At 36.2% G+C, this 19,056-nt stretch overlaps 1 protein-coding gene, 2 long non-coding RNA genes and 1 pseudogene across 4 annotated transcripts; all 4 read right to left on the bottom strand.

Moving 5' to 3' along the window:
* Positions 1 to 1,541: 1,541 nt before the first annotated feature.
* Positions 1,542 to 4,658, bottom strand: LOC147508818 (AP2-like ethylene-responsive transcription factor AIL5). 2 transcript variants are annotated; one of them, XM_086601180.1, is made up of 7 exons: positions 4,005 to 4,658; positions 3,843 to 3,933; positions 3,254 to 3,342; positions 2,956 to 3,029; positions 2,812 to 2,862; positions 2,602 to 2,678; positions 1,542 to 2,460 (listed from the first exon to the last, which is right to left on the bottom strand). In XM_086601180.1, the coding sequence occupies exons 4-7, from the start codon at positions 2,997 to 2,999 to the stop codon at positions 1,787 to 1,789; spliced, it is 846 nt and encodes a 281-aa protein (XP_086457306.1). In that variant the 5' UTR covers positions 3,000 to 3,029; positions 3,254 to 3,342; positions 3,843 to 3,933; positions 4,005 to 4,658; the 3' UTR covers positions 1,542 to 1,786. The 2 variants fall into 2 exon arrangements, with proteins under 2 accessions (XP_086457306.1, XP_086457305.1); XM_086601179.1 differs by having other exon boundaries at positions 3,503 to 3,933; positions 4,005 to 4,618.
* On the bottom strand, positions 3,215 to 4,555 carry LOC147508819 (AP2-like ethylene-responsive transcription factor AIL5 pseudogene; annotated as a pseudogene).
* Positions 4,659 to 11,153: 6,495 nt separating the features above from the next.
* LOC147508817 (uncharacterized) lies at positions 11,154 to 11,863 on the bottom strand. The gene is made up of 3 exons (XR_015216448.1): positions 11,795 to 11,863; positions 11,389 to 11,510; positions 11,154 to 11,234 (listed from the first exon to the last, which is right to left on the bottom strand). It is a non-coding gene; the product is annotated as an uncharacterized LOC147508817 (long non-coding RNA).
* A 497-nt stretch (positions 11,864 to 12,360) lies between these two features.
* LOC147508816 (uncharacterized) lies at positions 12,361 to 16,950 on the bottom strand. The gene is made up of 3 exons (XR_015216447.1): positions 16,402 to 16,950; positions 12,909 to 13,163; positions 12,361 to 12,778 (listed from the first exon to the last, which is right to left on the bottom strand). It is a non-coding gene; the product is annotated as an uncharacterized LOC147508816 (long non-coding RNA).
* Positions 16,951 to 19,056: the final 2,106 nt, after the last annotated feature.

The following is a 19,056-nucleotide window of genomic DNA, read 5'->3' as shown; positions in this document are numbered from 1 at the left end:
TTACTTGATTTTATGCTTCTCCTACATGGTTATCAAGAGACTTAGAGAGATTATTGACACTAATGATAAGATCTAATATCAGTCAAAGGTTGGTCAAACCAAAGGAATAATGATGGGTTTAGTCTAATAATAGCCGAAAGGTACTTGACAGTCATAATCCCAAGTCGGATAGAGACAAGAAAAGAAAAGACTTCGAATCAAAATCACAAAGAGAAAAAAGACACAACAGTAAAATGGTGTTTGTTTCCGTCTTATTTAATTCAGCTTGTTTGTCCCTATTATAATCTAGCAATTACACAATAACTAGGTCATATATGATATATGACATGGGATTCTCAGCTCATGCGCGCAATGTACCATTTGTTTTCTTGCTTTCAGTCTGATTGCAAATTAAAAGAGTAGTAGAAAGTAAAGCAGAGATAACAAACAAAAGCGGGGAGCAGGATAGCAGCAGAAAGAGAGTAACAGCATCTCTAGGTGGAGATATCAAGTTTCAATTTGCTTCTACCATTTGGAATTTCGGCAAAAACCATTTTTAAATGGAGTCAAATATAGAGGTATCAAATGTGTAACCACATTCCTAGAGGTAAATTTGTTGTTTCACGTGGCATAATGTCGCATGTATGATTTGATTTTTTTTTTTTTTTTTTTTTTTTTTCAACTTGGGACGGCATTAGGAGTGTCGCGGTAATGTCGCGGGTGTAGGTCCTACAAAAAATTTGCAACTGTATTTTACACTCCACCTAGAATTGGTCATTGTTTGGCAGATAATTGCCTCAAACATGACACTTTATGCCTCTACCACCTAAAAATGCTCTAACCTTAAAAAGGAAAGTAATCCTAAATCCCTAAAATTCATTACTTATGTACTTATATCTCAAATCTCAATATATTTCACTCGTTCTTGTTGCATTGTCGGAGTGAACTTGTTGAAAATAAGGTAGTTCACATTCATACACAAATCGAAAACAGATTCGAAATCCATTCCCTAGTCTCTACTAGCTTAATTAATTTTCTTTATTATGCTCAGGCATTAGGGAAGGAAACGATGGAATTAGGTGTGTTCTTATATGTTTACATTAGTATGTACATAGTTGATTCAGCTTTCATTAGCCTTCACAGTGAAAGCGATGTAGTAGTGGATAGGAATATGGGATTCCCCTGCAAAATGGTAACTTTGGTACATATAAACGTAATGTTACATTGTAACAATCATGAAATATTTCGAGTATACACGTACTATAGTACTATACACACATAAATTTAGGATTTTTAATTGAAACGAGCATGCTATACAGTAAATTATAGTAAACACACAACAACAGAACCGGCCGGACACATGCAGGGGTGACAAATCAACAGTGAACAATCTAGCCATGAGTCCATGACAGAACCATATATGAATGAATGTGTGGGAGAGACTAGAGAGTAAAACAAACACATAGGATAGGTTCATGGAATCATACATGGACCCTTCACAATTTTAGCAAAGGTTGAAGAACTACAAAACTCTTACACAATTTTAGCAAAGATTGAAGAACTACAAAAGGATTCCTTTTCTCATTATACCCATATGATTCTAAAAGCAAAAAAACAATAAGATATAAAAAGAACGTGACCGTAACTAAATTTTCAGTTAGTCTGTCAACTCTTCTCTTGTGAAACATTGTCAGTTCATCATCTCATTATCTCTAGCTAAGTCCTAAAAACTGATCCATATACTATTTCCTTTTTCCCCATCTCTTTTTCTCATGTCATCATAGATTCTTCTTCCCTCACACTTGGATCATTCCATGCCATATATAGGCGTCTGGTACACTGATAAATTTTGTTTCCCAGTCTGAAAAGCATGAACAGATGGTGAAACCCAGCTCCCATAACTGTTAGTACTATTTTCATAACTGTTACTACTAGACACGCTAATAGGTGTAGCAAAAGGGATTGAAGTAGTACTTTGTTGTTGTTGAATATATCCACCGTCATTTAAGACCCTGTTGCTGCTTTGATTGATATCAGAATTGGTAGAATAATCCATTTGTGGGTTTGAAACGCTCTGGAAACCAAACCCATTTGTCAAACAAGACTGGAACAATGTAGTACTGTTCCTGTTGTTGGGATTGTTTTGACAAGGGTTTTGATATCCAAGTAATGACCAGTAATCTATTGGGTCTTGCTTAATGGGCAAAGCAAAACTAAGTGTGGTGGTGGATAAGGAGGGCTGTGATGCAAATGACACCGATGTGACATCTCGGTCATCAGATCGAGATCCGTCGCCACTCTTATCTGAAATGGACTGATCAGATGAAGCTTTAGGTTTGCTAGAAACTCCTCCAATAGGTAGACTGCTACTGGCAATGCTTTTTACGTCGTAGCGACTCATATCAAAGTTTGTTACAGCATTAAGACCTCTGAATTTGATCGCTGCAATGTCGTAGGCTTCTGCAGCTTCCTCTTGAGTGCCTGACCAACAAAACCAAACCACATTTTGAGTACCAAATTAATAAATGTGCTGGCTATATATTGAAGTTTAATTTGCTTTCAAATCCATTTATATTTATGCACCAACACGAAAACAGTGATCAAAAGGGCAGAAAAACTTACTGAATGTTCCTAGGTAGAGATCTTTGTTGCCAGCAACTCTACCTATTCTTGCTTGCCACCTTCCATGTTGATGATGTCTACAAGAAGTTATGTAGGAAAGAAAAAAGATTGAACCAAATAAAGATAAGTACTAGATTCAATATAATGATATACAGGCCGGTTCTTTTCTAGAATAATAACTAAGCTTGTTCAATGAAAAAGGCAACTAACCTTGTGACACCTCTATAAATTGAAGCGCCTCTAGAGAACCCACTACTTTTTCTGAACCAAACATTATATTAACTCACAATTATTTGCATCTACATAAAATCACCCATTATTCCAAAGAGAGATAGGACAGAGAACTGTGGTTACCTTCTAAGTGAAGCAACAAACTCTTGCCTACTCATGTTCTTCATTTCTTCAAGTTCTTTCTCATAGGTAGAAACCTTCAAATAATTATCAAATACAAAAATGTGTTACATACTTACATACAGAACAATATATTCCCATAATAAAACCAACAACATTGACTCTTGAGTATTGACTAACTTAACCACCCTCATCAATGTGATTCTTCCATGATAGATATATATTAAAATAAATAATATAACAAAATTAAGAATACAAAAAATCAAAGAAGTAAAAGGTCACCGGAATGTGACCGACATACCGAAAAATTCGTAGTAGTAGTTGCACCCCAGTATTTGAGAGCTGCAAGGTCATAAGCTCTAGCTGCTTTCTCTTCCTTATCATAGCCACCTACACCAAACACACAAAATCTGTTATACAAAGTTCCCAAAAAATTCACAACTTAACTTCTTTCCATCATTGGCACATTCATTCATTTAAGAATCTATAAACTTGAAAATCCATCAAAATGATGAGAAACAGTAACAAAAATATATATATAATTACTTACCCAAATAAACTGTTCATAAAGAGGGTAATTTCGTCAAACCCAGCAATTATTCGTCACCAAGTACATGCAAGAACAGAATAAAATCAGAAACACACCATTTAATGAGCATGGTAGCAAAGAACATCTCTGTAACAAAATCTAGTGCCATCCCGTACCGTAACCACTTAAAACCAATCCCAACCGTTGGATCAGACTATTTGCCCATTCCACTCGAGATTCTAAAAACCTTACATTCTATGTACTACACCATTATTCTTTTCACACCACACCAGGCCACCTGGTGTGAAGGTTAAGCATTGCACTCCGCAAGTGCAAGTTAGCATAAATAAAGTTGATAAACTAATTTACCTTGTCTTCCTTTCCTACTTTGCCCTTCTCTTCTACAACTATTATCCCATAAATGAGCTTCATATCTTCCTGTCCATCTATGCCTGCAGAAAACACATTGTAGCAATAACCACTAGAAAATTACTTAAAAGTACATAAGACAAGATTTTTATACCGAGTAACTCCTCGATAAATCGAAGTTCTTTGTCCAAAAGTTTCTAAAGCTTTCTTTGAAGAATCTACTGGAGCTGCTGCCGCAACAGGTACCATTGCAGTGTTATTATTATTATCCATACTCGTCATGTTATTACCATTCATTGACGTTGAATACCCACGTAGAAAACTTGCTGCGATTGTTTTGAGTTCAGATTCATAAACCCCAGTGTTGTTGTTAGAATGATGTTCACTAGAAAACCGACCCATACCCAATGAAGTAGTAGTGGTGGTGATAGTAGTATTGTTAGCATTAGTTGCTCCACCACCACCAAGAAAATCTTCAAGTTTAGGACCTACGCTAAACATGGAAAGATCTAAGGGGTTACCAGTAGTTACATTAGTTCTTAAAGTTGAGTCTTGGTGTACTGAATCAAGACTAGTGTTGAAAGAATCAAAAAGAGAGAGTTGTTCATGTTGTTGTTGATGAGAAGAAGTAGGAGAGTAGTGATGATGAGGGTTTGAAAGAGAGAAAGCTAACCAGCTTTGTGAAGAAGAAGAAGTAGAGTCCATTAACGAAGAAGATGAGGAGTGTAGTTACGGAATGAAGGTAAATTATGAATGTGAATGTGAATGAATGTGAATGAGAGAGGAGAATGGACACAGATATAGAGATAGGAAAAAAAAGAGAGAGAGAGAGAGACTTAAGCACAAGGATCGAGGTGAGTAAAAAACTAAAATCTATGAGTGCAGTGATAAGGTACGTATACGGAGTGTCCTCAGTGAATCCTGTACGTAGGATTACAAGACTTCGTGGAATTTCACTAGTTGAGACTGAGAATACGTACCACAAGATTTGTATTGTGAGCATGTGACTTGAGAGAAATAAGTCAATAACGCCGATTCCAAACCGAAATGTTCACCTAAATAATACAATACGGGGGTTCATTCAGAAGCTAAAAATGCATTGAAAAAAAAAGGAAGCTAAAATGCATAGTCCATGTTCGATTCTAGCTTGAAGAAATAGAGAATAGTGCTATCGAACCATTTTCCCACGTTATTTCACATTTATCAATTGGTATATAGTTCACAAAGGGCTCTCACTTTGGTAAATGAATTCAGAAATGGGGATTGGACGAAAAAGCCATGTTTTTTCTAAGAATGTTGGAAATACCAATTTCCGTCGCGTGTACCTTAGGATCTAGCATGTATTTCATACCATAGCTAGAGCCCAGAGGACTCCTAATACCCCTTTGGCTCACACTGTCAAAATTACAGTATAATTGTACAAAATACGTATGTGGTCTAGTCTAATTTCCTACAATTAGAAGAAACAACTCACATTATTAGAATCTGATGCTATTTGGTTGAGGATGAGGATGTTACTAGGTCGAGCATTTTATGAATTATATAGTACATACATTCACTAGCTAAAAGATACAATTTTATCTTGACATTTTAACTCTGTAATTTAAAAAAATCAAATTAAATTAAAATTAAAAACACAATAAATTGTGTGTGATTAGTGAGTGGGAATGTGGGACGCATGCAACTCAAAAATCCTATTAACATTTCTTGTAGTTTATGCTTATTATACGCAGTTTAGCAGTTAGCCACAGGTGAAAAACGAGTGTTACTAAAAAAATTAGGATGGAGCTGCACAGATGCAACACTTTAGATGGGTTACTCCATAGCATAACTCTAGTGTTTGAATGAGGCTAAGAATTCTGCAACGTTAAAAAGTAGGATGAGGCAAAGCGCAAGTGGAAGCTTTTTATGGGACGACAATGCGGTCACAATCTTCTCTCTAAAACTTTGATTGATTTCTCTCTCTAGACAAATTGACCGTCTTCAAGAGAGAGAAAGAAAGAGAGAGCGTGTGTTTGGAGTGGGGAAGCAAGAGCGGAGAAAAGGGAACACGAGAAGACATGTGTAGATAGGTTTGAATCATTTTTTGATGCGTCATCAGGTTTGGTATGGTACTGACACGTGTCACTTAGTGTCTCGTCGAGTGTCGCGGTGGAGGAATCGGGCAATCGGCAAGGCAAACGGAGAGCAAATGTTGCCACTTTGCACCCGGGCTCATAATGGGCTGGACCTTGCCTGAAGTCCAACGGATACTAAGGAGTAAGGACATAGAATTAGAGCGTCCCCAAAGACCCAAATCAAATGTTTTCTTTGACACACCCAGTTTTAGGGTGTGCTGCTTTGCTCCAATGGTTGAGCCATATGTAATATGCTACGTAAATCATGTTATTTTTCAGGTTATTTGTCATTATTTTTTAGGTTATTTAGCTTTAAGTCCTCCTAATAATAAAAGTATTTGCATTGGATCCAAAGAATTTCGTTTATTAGTTTTAGGTCCCTCTATTGTTAGTTGACCGCATTTGACCATCTGTTATAGTGTGTCTGGTGTCATATATTTTCAAAATACCCTAACTACCCCACACAAAACAAAATTGCCCAGATAAAACAAAAACTTAAAATATCACGTGGCTTAAACTTGAATGTCAAAATTGTGTTCATCTCATTATGCTTGAGTCATCTTCTTCCTCTCAATATTTATTCTTCATGTTCATTAGTCCACACCACCACTCTTACCCAAATTCACAAAATTCATTCAAGTGTTAAACCCCACCACAATGAAAAGTAACATGTTACTGTTAAGAACCAAATAACTGATGTAAAGTATGCAAGAGTTGGGAGAATTATCTTATTGAATTGAACAAAACAAGTTGGCTTAAATAACCTTACAAAGTAACTGAAAAACAGAAGAAGATGCAACCCACGTTTAACACTACTTCACTACGTGGTATGAAGCTAAAGAATAGGTCAAAGAAGCAAACACTCCCTTAACAATAGAGATTATTAACAAAGCAGTAACAAATCCTAACAACTTAACATCCTCCCTTAAACTGAATGCTACTAGCAATCAGTTTACACCAGGTACTGGACACACGCCCAACATGGTCTGAAGCTTCAAGAATGCATCCAAATGTAGAGGTTTAGTCATCACATCTGCTACTTGCTCCTTAGTATTGCAGTGAACCATCGTCCACGATCTCGACCTTTGTGAGTTCATGAAGGAAATGAAAGCGAACATCGATGTGTTTTGTTGCGTCCATGCATCACTGGATTTTTGGAAAGCTTGATTGCTTAACTATTATCACAATATATAGTGGTAGACTTACTTTGAGTGTGACTAAGCTTCTCCAAAACCCTCCTCAACCACACCGCTTGACAAGCACATGAAGCTACAAAGAATGAATTACGCCTCGAGTGGTGGATAAAGTGACTCTGCCGCTTTCTTGAAGACCAAGACAACGCCCCGAACTCATTAAAATACATACCCGGCGTGCTCTTCCTATCTTCGAGTCCCCAAAGATAATCACTATCCGTGTAGGCAATTAATTCCTCACTTCCTCCCTTTTTGTAAAAACACCAAGTCAGTTGTACCTCTCAAGTACCTTAAGACTCTTTTTTTCGCTTGCAAGTGAAGTTGATGGGATTTTCCCATGTATCTCCGATAAGACTTACTATAAACATCACATAGTGTCGAAAGTAGCGATTAAATACATAAGGCTTCCCGACACGCTTGTAGAAAGTCTTTGTCTACTTTTACTCCATCTTCATCTTTGAAGAGCTTAGTACCCGGAACAATTGGGTTGTGAACTGGATTGCTTTTATCCATCCCAAACATCTCCAACACTTCCAGCGCATATTTCCTCTGACTAATGTAGATACCATCAGTTATTTGCATTACTTCAATACCAAGAAAATATCTCATCTTCCCAAGATCAGTCATGTCAAACTCACGCATCATGGATCGTTTAAACTCAGCAAACATAGACTCATCATTTCCAATGAATATAAGATCATCAACGTAAAGACTTACAATCAAAATTTTACCTTTTTCTTCTGTTTTGATGAACAAGGTATGTTCACAATGGCACCTTTCAAACCCTTCCTTCAAAAAATAAGACTCTATACGACTATACCAAGCTCGTGGAGCTTGCTTCAGTCCATATAAGGCCTTTTTCAGCTTGTACACCTTCTGCTGCTTATTACCCTTCTGTTCATAACCACGAGGTTCTTCAACAAAGACTTCTTCGCGCAGTTCACCATGTAAGAAAGCAAACTTCATGTCTAGTTGGTAGATAGTCCATTCTTCCTGAGCTACAAGTGCAATCACCAAACGAATTGTATCTAATTGTGCCACAGGTGAAAACACTTCAGTATAATCAATCCCATGTTGTTGAGCATATCCCTTTGCTACCAGCCGTGCCTTGTATTTATCGACTTCCCCATTTTCCTTGAGTTTTGTTTTATAAACCCATTTTACTCCAATTTTCTTTCCTCTAGCAGGTAAATCAGTCAATTCCCATGTACCATTCTTTTCTATTGCCTCTATTTCCAAATCCATAGCTTTTCTCCATTTTGCATTTTTCACGGCATCTTCATAAGAAATTGGATCAGCAGGTGCAAACATGGCCAGATTTTCCACATCTTCTTCTTCAAAAAGGCCTTCTCCACTTTCATAATCTATCATCCAGAATGGTGGTTTTCTGTTTCTTCCTTCATTTGAGCTAGGTGAACTGTCTTCAGTTGGCTCATCGGAAGACGAGTTCTCCACTCCTTCTATATCACCATTGAAATCAGCTTCATTGTCATCGACTACGGCTGTTTCTTCTTCACTATTATCGACTACGACTATTTCTTCTTCACTGTCACCCAATTCCAAATCAGCTATAACTGCTTCTTCATGGCTCTTGTCCCAATCCCAATTCTTATCTTCTTCAAACACAACATCTCTGCTCACTATAATCTTTCGAGAAGCTGGATCATATAATCTATATGCCTTTGACTCCTCACTAATGCCAAACAAAACACAACTGAAGCTTTTGTCATCGAGCTTTGTTCTTTTACTATCAAGCACATGAACATGAGAAACACATCCAAAAACCCGAAAGTAATCAACGGATGGTTTCACTCCACTCCAAGCTTCTTCTGGGGTCATATTTCTCACTGCAAACGTTGGACTCCGATTCGGCACATGTACAGTCCAATTGATTTCAGGCCAGAAGGTTCTTGGAATCTGCTTCTCTAAGAGCATGTTACGAACCATATTCATAATGGTTCTATTCTTTCTTTCCGCAACCCCGTTCTGTTGTGGAGTGTACGCAGCTGTCAACTGTCTACTTATACCATTTTCATTACAAAAATCGATGAACTCTTGTGATGTAAATTCACCTCCGCGATCAGTACGTAGACACTTTATATATGAGTCTGTTTCTTTCTCGACACGATTCTTAAAAGTTTTGAAAGTAACAAAGGCTTCTGACTTCTCAACAAGAAATAAATCCAAGTTTTACGACTAAAATCATCAATGAAACTAATCAGGTACCTCTTCTTATTGTTTGAGATGGGTTTGATTGGTCCATAGATATCAGCATGTACTAGTTGAAGTCTTTGAGAAGCCTTCCATGTGCTCTTCTTTGGGAATGGATCTCTCTGTTGCTTCCCCACCATGCAGTCTTTACATAACTTTGAAGGAGCCTTGAGTTGTGACAAGCCACTTACCATCCTCTTTTGTTGAAGAGTTCTCAGACCTTTGAAGCTCACTACACCATAACAGGCTATTTGCAACGGCAAAAAACCATTACTAATAATTTTTGCAACAAATATGGTGTGGGTAAAGTGTTGAAAATATTTGCAACGGTTAAAAAGCGTTGTAAACCAAATTTTCCAACGGTTATTAACCGTTGCAGAGTGACAATTACTAACGGTTAAAAAGCGTTGCAAACCAAATTTTCCAACGGTTATTAACCGTTGCAGAATTACTAACGGTTAAAGAGCATTACGTAGTTTGATTTGTAACGACTATTGATAGATGTTTTAATATTTATTTTTTACTTTGCAACGGTTTACAACCGTTACTAATGTGTTGATATGGTAAAAAAAATTATTTTAATTTTTTTCCTACCCTGAACCTGCACCTCCTAGTTTCATATAGAAGCAAATAAAATTACCAATGTTTTTTCATACCATTTGACAAGTAAATAAACACAAGCAAACGCCTGAAAAAAAATATTATATTCATTGAACCATATATATAACTTCAAAAGAGTTTTGAGAGTTACAAATTTAAATTTACTAAGAGTTATAAATTTCTATACGATTTTTCAAGCAATCCTGAATCTTCAAAAATGCAATAACAATCATTAGTGACGATGGCTGCACTCAATATAAATCCTAGTGTCGCTCCAACCCATCTAATTCCAAAAAAATCACAAAACAAATAATGAACTCAGAATGACAATTACTAACGGTTAAAGAGCATTGCGTAGTTTGATTTGTAACGACTATTGATAGATGCTTTAATATTTATTTTTTGCTTTGCAACGGTTTACAACCGTTACTAATGTGTTGATATGGTAAAAAAAATTATTTTAATTTTTTTCCTACCCTGAACCTGCACCTCCTAGTTTCATATAGAAGCAAATAAAATTACCAATGTTTTTTCATACCATTTGACAAGTAAATAAACACAAGCAAACGCCTGAAAAAAATATTATATTCATTGAACCATATATATAACTTCAAAAGAGTTTCGAGGGTTACAAATTTAAATTTACTAAGAGTTACAAATTTCTATACGATTTTCCAAGCAATCCCAAATCTTCAAAAATGCAATAACAAGCATTAGTGACGATGGCTTCACTCAATATAAATCCTAGTGTCGCTCCAACCCATCTAATTCCAAAAAAATCATACTAATTAAATTCATGCAATTAATTAAATATTTGACCCCCTCCTAAAGATAGAGAATTTGTTGTCTACTCCCATATCTCGACGACATAAACAATGGTTACATAAAATTGGTGCATAAAAAAAAAAACCTTATAGTAACTTGACAAGTTGAAAATTAAGAAAATAGAGAGTGGGGTTTAAGTTTTTACCTTGACGAGGAGCTTGAGGTGAGCATGACTCATCAGAGTGGGAAGTAATTCTTTTCGCTTTCTTCCAAAAGTGCTCCCATATGTCGGTAATATCAGTTGATCCAATAGATGTGTTCTGATGGAGACTAACCATCCTTCTCTGGAAAAAGGAAATTCATATTAGATAATGTTTGTGACTTGTGAAAAAAAAAAAAAAAAAAAGTTGTTAGTACCTTAATTAGTTCAGCAATCATGACATTCTTGTTGATAGCTCTCCCCATGGCTTTAAGAACAATCTCGTTAGACCCTTTATCCTGAAGAAATATAGAAGCACAGTAAGCTTTAACCCATCAATTTCTATCATACATGTTCATATTCCAGTCATGGTAATAAGATTAAAAGTGTAGCTATACTGGATTAGAAACTTATTAATTATTATATAGTCGAATAAAACATTAAAATCAGACCTGGAGGAGAGTGGTGGCATAAGTAATGTAATTCCTCATGCGTCCTTGAGTAGTAATCCTTATCTCATTCTCGTTTATTGGTGTCTTTGCTCGAGGCTTCTCCACCCTCTGATATCGATCCATCTGTATACAACAAATTAAAAACAAACAACATCAAACAATTGAAACAACAACAACTATAATAGAACAGCATGTGATGCATTGTTTCACACCCAAATGGCAATGAAGCCAAAAACATACCAGTGCGAGGGCTTCAAAAAGAACAGCATGTGATGCATTGTTTTTGTTCACATTTTTCACAACATCAATTCCCATTAAAACACGCTGCAAAACCTACAATCACCAAGAATAAAGCTGGCAAATGTATCACATGGTAACTTCAAGATATTCTATGCCATAAGACATACCTCAAACAATGATTTTCGGGTATTTGGATCTTCAATATTTGGAAAATATTGAAGAGCCCTCATTGTCTTAACCTACACCAAGCATATTGTTCCAAGACATAAGCATCTGTTTACTAGTCTAGGCCACTTTGCAGTAAGTAACTTAATACGTGAATCCAATGGTCTAAATCATTTTAATAAACAATATTAAAGGTGATTATGACATCCTTACAGGAATCTAACAACAGTTATTCAGACGCTATTGCAATATCATACAACTAGTATGGTCTGTTGACAAAGAAATTGGAATTAAAATTAAAGCAAACTAATACAGACACAAGAAACGACAACCAAGAAATAATGGCAATCCCACCTCAATAGGCCCAACCAAAAAGACACTCAACAAAATGAAACCCCTCCTAACTACAAGATACTCGAAAACCACCCACCAAACATCTCAATCCTATTGGCGTACCAAAAACAGAAATCAGTTTAGATTCTCAAGTAAACTATTCTAAGTATATCTTTCCTGCAATATACCTACCATCAACAAAAGAAAAGTATTTCACAACTCCATTTCATCAACTCTGAAGGTGTCATAGTAAAAATATCATTTCCACTCTTCCAAAGTGCCACATACATTTAGAGCAAATAACACAATGAATTTGTTTATGAAAGGAAGAAGCAAAAAATCTTTGCTCAATAGAGAGGTAACATTCTTTACCACTCCCATGCTGTCGGTTTTATACCTTCTTGGAGAAGTAGTGAAATAACAGCAAACCAATTTTTACACAAACCTGAAGCCAGAGGGACGAGATACCATAGTCCGTATATTCTGGTGGCACATCGTTGTTCCTAGCAAGCCTCTCCAAGATTTTAACACATTTTGGAACACAACTCCAATATGCATCATAATTATTTGACATTATCGCCACAAGGAGGCTCGTGACTGATGTCAAAACTCCTAAGTTGCGTTCATCTAGAAGTTGAGTCATGCGATCTGACCTGGAAAATATTTGCAACATATTACTAAATGAATAAAGAATACCTAGGGAAGAGGTACATAATAACTCATTTTGTAAACATGGCATGGAAGATCAGCCAACTCTTAAAAAGGAACAATATATAAACTTACCACCCTTCCACATTGACTACATCGGGGTTCTTCCTGAACAAGCGTAGAAGACATATTGCAACCTTCTTTCTCACAAGTGGTCTACAACTACTGGAAATCTAGGGCTGATTGAAAAGGTCTTATTAGCCAACATTTATTTCTAAAGTGAATTTGATAATTAGAAAAGAGAGGAAGAAGGGTTTTTTCTCTTACAAGTAACTTTTAGACATTAGGTGCCAGCGATTCGGCAAATTCTCTCCCGCCAATATTCCCAACCTGGAAAAACAATAAAAGACAGTAAATTAGTCAACAATAAAACCATATATGTTAAGCAAGAAAGAAACAGCCTCAGAGAAATACAAATTAAATAGAGAAACAATCCAAAACCAGGAGGGGAATGAACTACAACCCTTGATTTTCACATATAATTGAAACACAGAGCACCCTAGGAACCCCAATGATCATTGTAGTGATTTAGATAGAAACTGATCAGAAAAATTATAAAGAAGTTTGACTCATGTTAACAAAGAAATCAGGAACATATCAATGTCCACATAGTAATCACCTGCACGATGGTATCAACTTAATCATACAGTCCCAAATTCCTCTAATCTCATATATAACTTTTTTTCCTAAAGCTCAAAACCATTAGGTATTGGAGAAGATATTGGCAGGGCTGAATAGAGATACTTGAAAATATACTTCAATAAATAAGAATGTAATATGGAAATAACAACGCCCTAGCAAAATTTTGTCTAGTTATGATAGGCCAAAAACGATAATAATAACATAAACAACTACAAATTCAAAGGTATCAAGTTATACTAGCATTGGCGTAAATAAGACTACCAACTCCTCTAAAATTCCTAATCCACCTTTGAAAAGGTACACTAAAACAATTCGAATATTCAGGAAAAAGAAAGAAAGATTTCGTAACATATGTAATATACACACAAACAGAGTCAATAATATTGTACTACCAAGTACCATCATTTAGTGAAATGTTTTGAATTCCAAACTCCATAATCCATGACAAATAAATCTAAGTCAATATTTCAAGAACAAATTCTACCCCAGCCCCTCTCAGAAATTATGTAAAATTATGATAAACGCCAAAAAAAGGAACTATAGATCCAAAGCTATGTTACATAGACACAACATATTTTAAAAGTAATCTGTGTTGGATTTGTCTCCACATTTCACACATACTGTACGTAATATACCTAAATTTTTGGTATTTTGCCCTGTAGGACATGGAAACACCGGCACACGTATCCTTGACAGTGTAACTTAGATCCAAAGTAATCTAGTTATGCTACATTGGTGTGTTGCAATCTAAACGAGTGGGTGTCATAGGCAATTATACACAGATATTATTGAGCGCATCATCCTACTCATCAAAGCCCTTTTTCACTATTGTGCAGATTGTATGTATGTTACAATTCAAACCAAGAATAGGAAATATTGACTTTGAAAAGAGAGTAGTTGTGATGTTTTGTTTTGCTCTTGTTTGTGTTGTTGAACTATAAAACAACTTGTCCTACCACTTTGATCTGTAATTGATCTAATAGCTATTTTACCATTCAAATTTAGAGAAGCAAAATTTCTTTCAAACCAAACGTACTTTTGCTCTCCCTTTGTGTGTGTTGAGCAGGGTGTTGTCTGTAACATGTAGAATATTACTTGAGCAAAAAAAAAAGTGGAAGTAAGCTATGCTAAGTTACACTGAAACGGATAGGTGTGTCCATATCAGACACGGATACAAAATGTTTTGTGTTTGACACGACAAAATATCAAAAATTGAGGTATATCACATACAATATGTGTCCTACACAGGCACGTGGATATGTATCCAACAGATTATTTTTAAACTATGTTGTGTCCATGCAACATAAACTAAAAACAACAAGATCACAACCCAGCATACAGACAACCAACATCTAAGACATGAACAAGAAAATAAATCTCCTTCAATGGTAGGATGATATCACACTAGCTGGTCAAGTGAAAATGTTATATTAGATGGAAGCCCACAAGCTAGTGACACTAACATGGAAGTGGGAGGGGTGTGAGTGCAACTGGAGATCCATGAGGAAAGGAAATCGTATAAAAAATAAGAGGCAAAACTCTCCAATTTCCACTTATTAGTCCATATGTGTTTGTCTCTGCCCTGTCCAGTATATGGCACAGCATGCAAGCTTTCCGCCAAGAAATGAAAATACCTAATTTGCTAAATCATATGTGAGTCAGTTTTTATAATCTGACAGTGAAGAGGTTTACAAGCCACGCATCCTCCCAAAAAGAAATCTGTCACGCCACCACCCAACTGATATCTCTGTTCTTTTCTTTTCCCTTTTCTTTATTAGTCTGGAAGTTTAACAGCCTATCCATACCCCATTAGAAAGTCATTGAGTATATTTTTATCTCCTTTTATAATATATTTTACTGCTCAATTCTGAAAAAACAAAGACGCTGAGTATGGTATATACTCGAGAAGCTAAATTAGCTACAAATGTAAATAATTATATAGTCCTACGGTTCTACCTGCCTATAACATTTCTGAATTCTGATAATAATACTGAAACATGGGACAACCCCTTGACCAATCGAAAAGAGTTGCTTTGACAATGAAAATGAGGTCTTTTATAGATTAATGCTAGGACAAACTGAACATTCTACTAATCCTCTCATTCCAAATGACACACAATGCCCAAAGAGTCACTATCTAATGTAAGAACAATAATATCGATGTCGGGGCACAAGCAGGAGAAAGCAGTGATGCCTTCAAGTGGGACTAGCCAAAGAAGGGGAGAAGGAAAAGAATTTGTCCCAGAATCACCATTGAAATTGGGCACCCAGGGAATAGGTGGTGTTCTTCACAATTGTGCATTACTCACCTCTAAGGAATTCTTCCTTCCTCCCAACTGATGTCTAATTATTCCCTACAACTCAAACTTATTTCAAATACCCTTCCAAACACCACAACTGTAGGGCACCAGTAAACAAGGACATGGTACATTATCACTGGCCCACCCATGATGCATCTCTCTAAACTTAGAAATCACAAATTTCCTGATGAGACTCTTCAGAACCATTGATCCACCCCCAACAGGGCCCAGTTAAAAGGAAAAATCATGAATACCCACTTCCAAACCCAAAGTTTGAAACATTTGCAATATATTAGACAGACAGCTAAAATTCATGCCAAGGTTCGGAGCCATAAATGAGGTGTGAATATCAACAACCAGTTTCATGTCCTTATAGCTACAGTAACATAGCTATGGAATATAATAGCATGTTAGTCTCATAGGTTACACAACTTTACATTAGACTCTTACGATCTTATCGAATATCGCTTCTGTTACACTTGATAATAAATAAATAAACATTTATGAAGGAAAGAAAAACTAAAAGGGGAACGGGTAAAGAAAGATCAAAACTTTGACCAAGAAGAAGAACAAATAAAATCAAAAATTGAAGATAACTAAATAATAATGATTTGTTAACTTCATACCATGGTCATTGCCAAGCATTGGAATGTCTCATTGCGTCCTATGATATCATTGTGTACATAATTGATGACCAGTCTTAGAAAGTCGTGGTTCTCATTTAGCAAACATGATGTCGCTATGTACCCGACCTACACACAATAGCACACAAAAGTAAGAAAAATACAGATGATATGGATAAATCATCATAATGAAGAAGACAATCCTCAAGTTCACTTGCTTCTCTAGATACTTTGGTGCAGAGATCAAAGAAAGCGCTTCCATATGCCCAAAATCAACATCATACCCCAGCATATATAAAGCATTTTCCAAACATATTTCTTCTTCTCATACGGTGATAGACCCTGACAATATTAACAATCAGAAACAGCTAATTCAGACCAAAGTTAAGACTATGCTTTTTGAACCTTAGCTTGTTTTAATTACAATGCCATAACAATTACAAATGGCTACAACTTCAAAAGTAGAGCTATACAACTAAAAAAACAAAAGCTGAAATTGAACATTTTCGTTTTTGAAACGAGTACGAATGTCGCCGAGCTCTTTATCAACTCTAAGTATTTCTTGTTCTTTGTTTTAACAATTTCTTACATCGCTTATAAATTCGAAGAAACCTCTCATTCCAGACAAGGCCATCTCCTCCGACCACTTACTTTTCAAGATCCAATTTTTATTTCTCAGATCCGTTAAAATAAGCACAAATAATGAAATCTAGCTTCAATGATTTGGAATTCACAGTTTTTGAGTTAAATATACCTTGATATCGTCACCTCATACTTCTTCAATTATCTTTTTGAGCTTTTCTCCTTAAAATTATTCAAAGCCGAAATAACCCCTTTCAAATGAGTGACAAAAAAATCAAAACCACAAACCAATTCAAAACAAAACAAAAAATCAATCGAAATCAATTTAAGAAATTATTACTTTGAATAATTTGGATCTGAAAACTCTTCTTCATTTTCTTCTGAGTTGGTGGAGTGTGTGTGGGCAGAGAGAGAGGGAGGAGACTGGAGAGTGTAGCGGCTGTGAGAGAGAGGAGAGAAAGTAAAGTATGTTTTATATTTTGAGATTTTATTTTGCAACACTTCTCAAATGAATTTTAAGCGTTAGCAATTAATTCCTGAAATTAACTGAAATAAAGTAACGCTTTATAACATTGCTAACGCTATATAAGCGTTGACAATTTGCTAACGGTAAATAACCGTTGCAAATCAAAAAAGGTCTGTGTTGCAAATATCCTATTATGGTGTAGTGGCCCAAATGACCATATCTACAGTGCCAAAGATGAGTTAAGTCTTCTGTGATTGTGTTGAAACAGGTGGATGCTTTTGGCCAAGATGTAGCTAGCAAGATGAACATCCTATTTAAGGACATTTCAGTTTCCATAATCAAGCCCCTCTGAGGATGATAGATCTTGCACTTTCCACGTTGAATCAAAATTGCAAGCCCTTTCTCTTGTAGCTGCCCAATGCTTAGTAAGTTGTTTTGTAGCTCAGGTACATAGAACACTTCAGTGATAATCTGAGTAATTCCATTTACTTGTAGTCTTACATTGCCTTTTTCAATCACAGTCATGTTTGAGTTGTTTCCCAGCTTCACAGTTTTCTTGAAGTTCTTATTAAGATCAGAGAAAAATTCTTTGTTACCACACATATGATTGATGCAACCAGAGTCGAGAAACCACACATCTTCTCTCCTAGCATTATTAATCTCCACATAAGACATCAACAACATTTCCTCCTCAATCTCTGCATAGTTAGCCTCATTCCCCAAGCTTGGACATTCATATTGAAAATGTCCTAGCTTATAACAGTTGTAGCACTCCACAGTGGACTTGTCGAATATTCTTCTGCCTCTTCCTCTTCCTCTAAAACCTCCACGACCTTGACCCCTTCCTCCAGATCGATCTTCATAAGTGACCTTCAACGCTTGCTCCTCTACACCGTGGCCATTCATGTGTTGCTCATGCACAAAAAGGCTACTTTGTAACTCATCAATGGATAAGGTGTCTAGATCATTAGACTCCTCAATGGAACACACAACATAATCAAACTTGGGGTTCATAGATCTCAGAATCTTTTCAATGATAACAATATCCCCCATTTTCTCACCATGTACTTTCATCTTGTTGGTTATAGTAAGAGTCCGAGCAAAGTACTCATCAACATATTCTCCAGCCTTCATGTGAAGAACTTTGAACTCCTTCCGAAGAGGTTGTAATTGTGCACGCTTGACTCTTGTCGTGCCTTGGTATTTCTACTTCAAAGAATCCCAAATGTTTTTGCCAGTGTCTTTGTTTAGGATAGTTTCCAAAATTGATCGATCGATCACTTGAAAGAGATAATTCTTAACTTTCAAGTCTTTCAGCTTCTGTTCATCAATCGCCTTCCTTTGTGCTTCAGTGAGATCAACTCCTTCTGCTGCTGCAGGGATCCCACTCTCCACCATACTCCAATATTCCTTTGAACGCAAGAAGTTTTCCATAAGCATAGACTAGTGATCATAGTGCCCATCAAACTTTGGAATAGCTGGTTGCACAAAGCTTTTTTCTGACGCCATATTCTTACTGCCACACACTAAGAAGATTGTCTCTTCTTAAGTTTCAATCAGACCCCTTGACGTGGCTCTGATACCATATGTTGAGAACCAAATAACTGATG

This window comes from Coptis chinensis, chromosome 3 (assembly GCF_015680905.1).
Source record: "Coptis chinensis isolate HL-2020 chromosome 3, ASM1568090v1, whole genome shotgun sequence".
Classification (NCBI taxonomy): domain Eukaryota; kingdom Viridiplantae; phylum Streptophyta; class Magnoliopsida; order Ranunculales; family Ranunculaceae; genus Coptis; species Coptis chinensis.
Note: the sequence above shows the minus strand (reverse complement) of the source record. Positions and strands in the feature narration are given on the sequence as shown.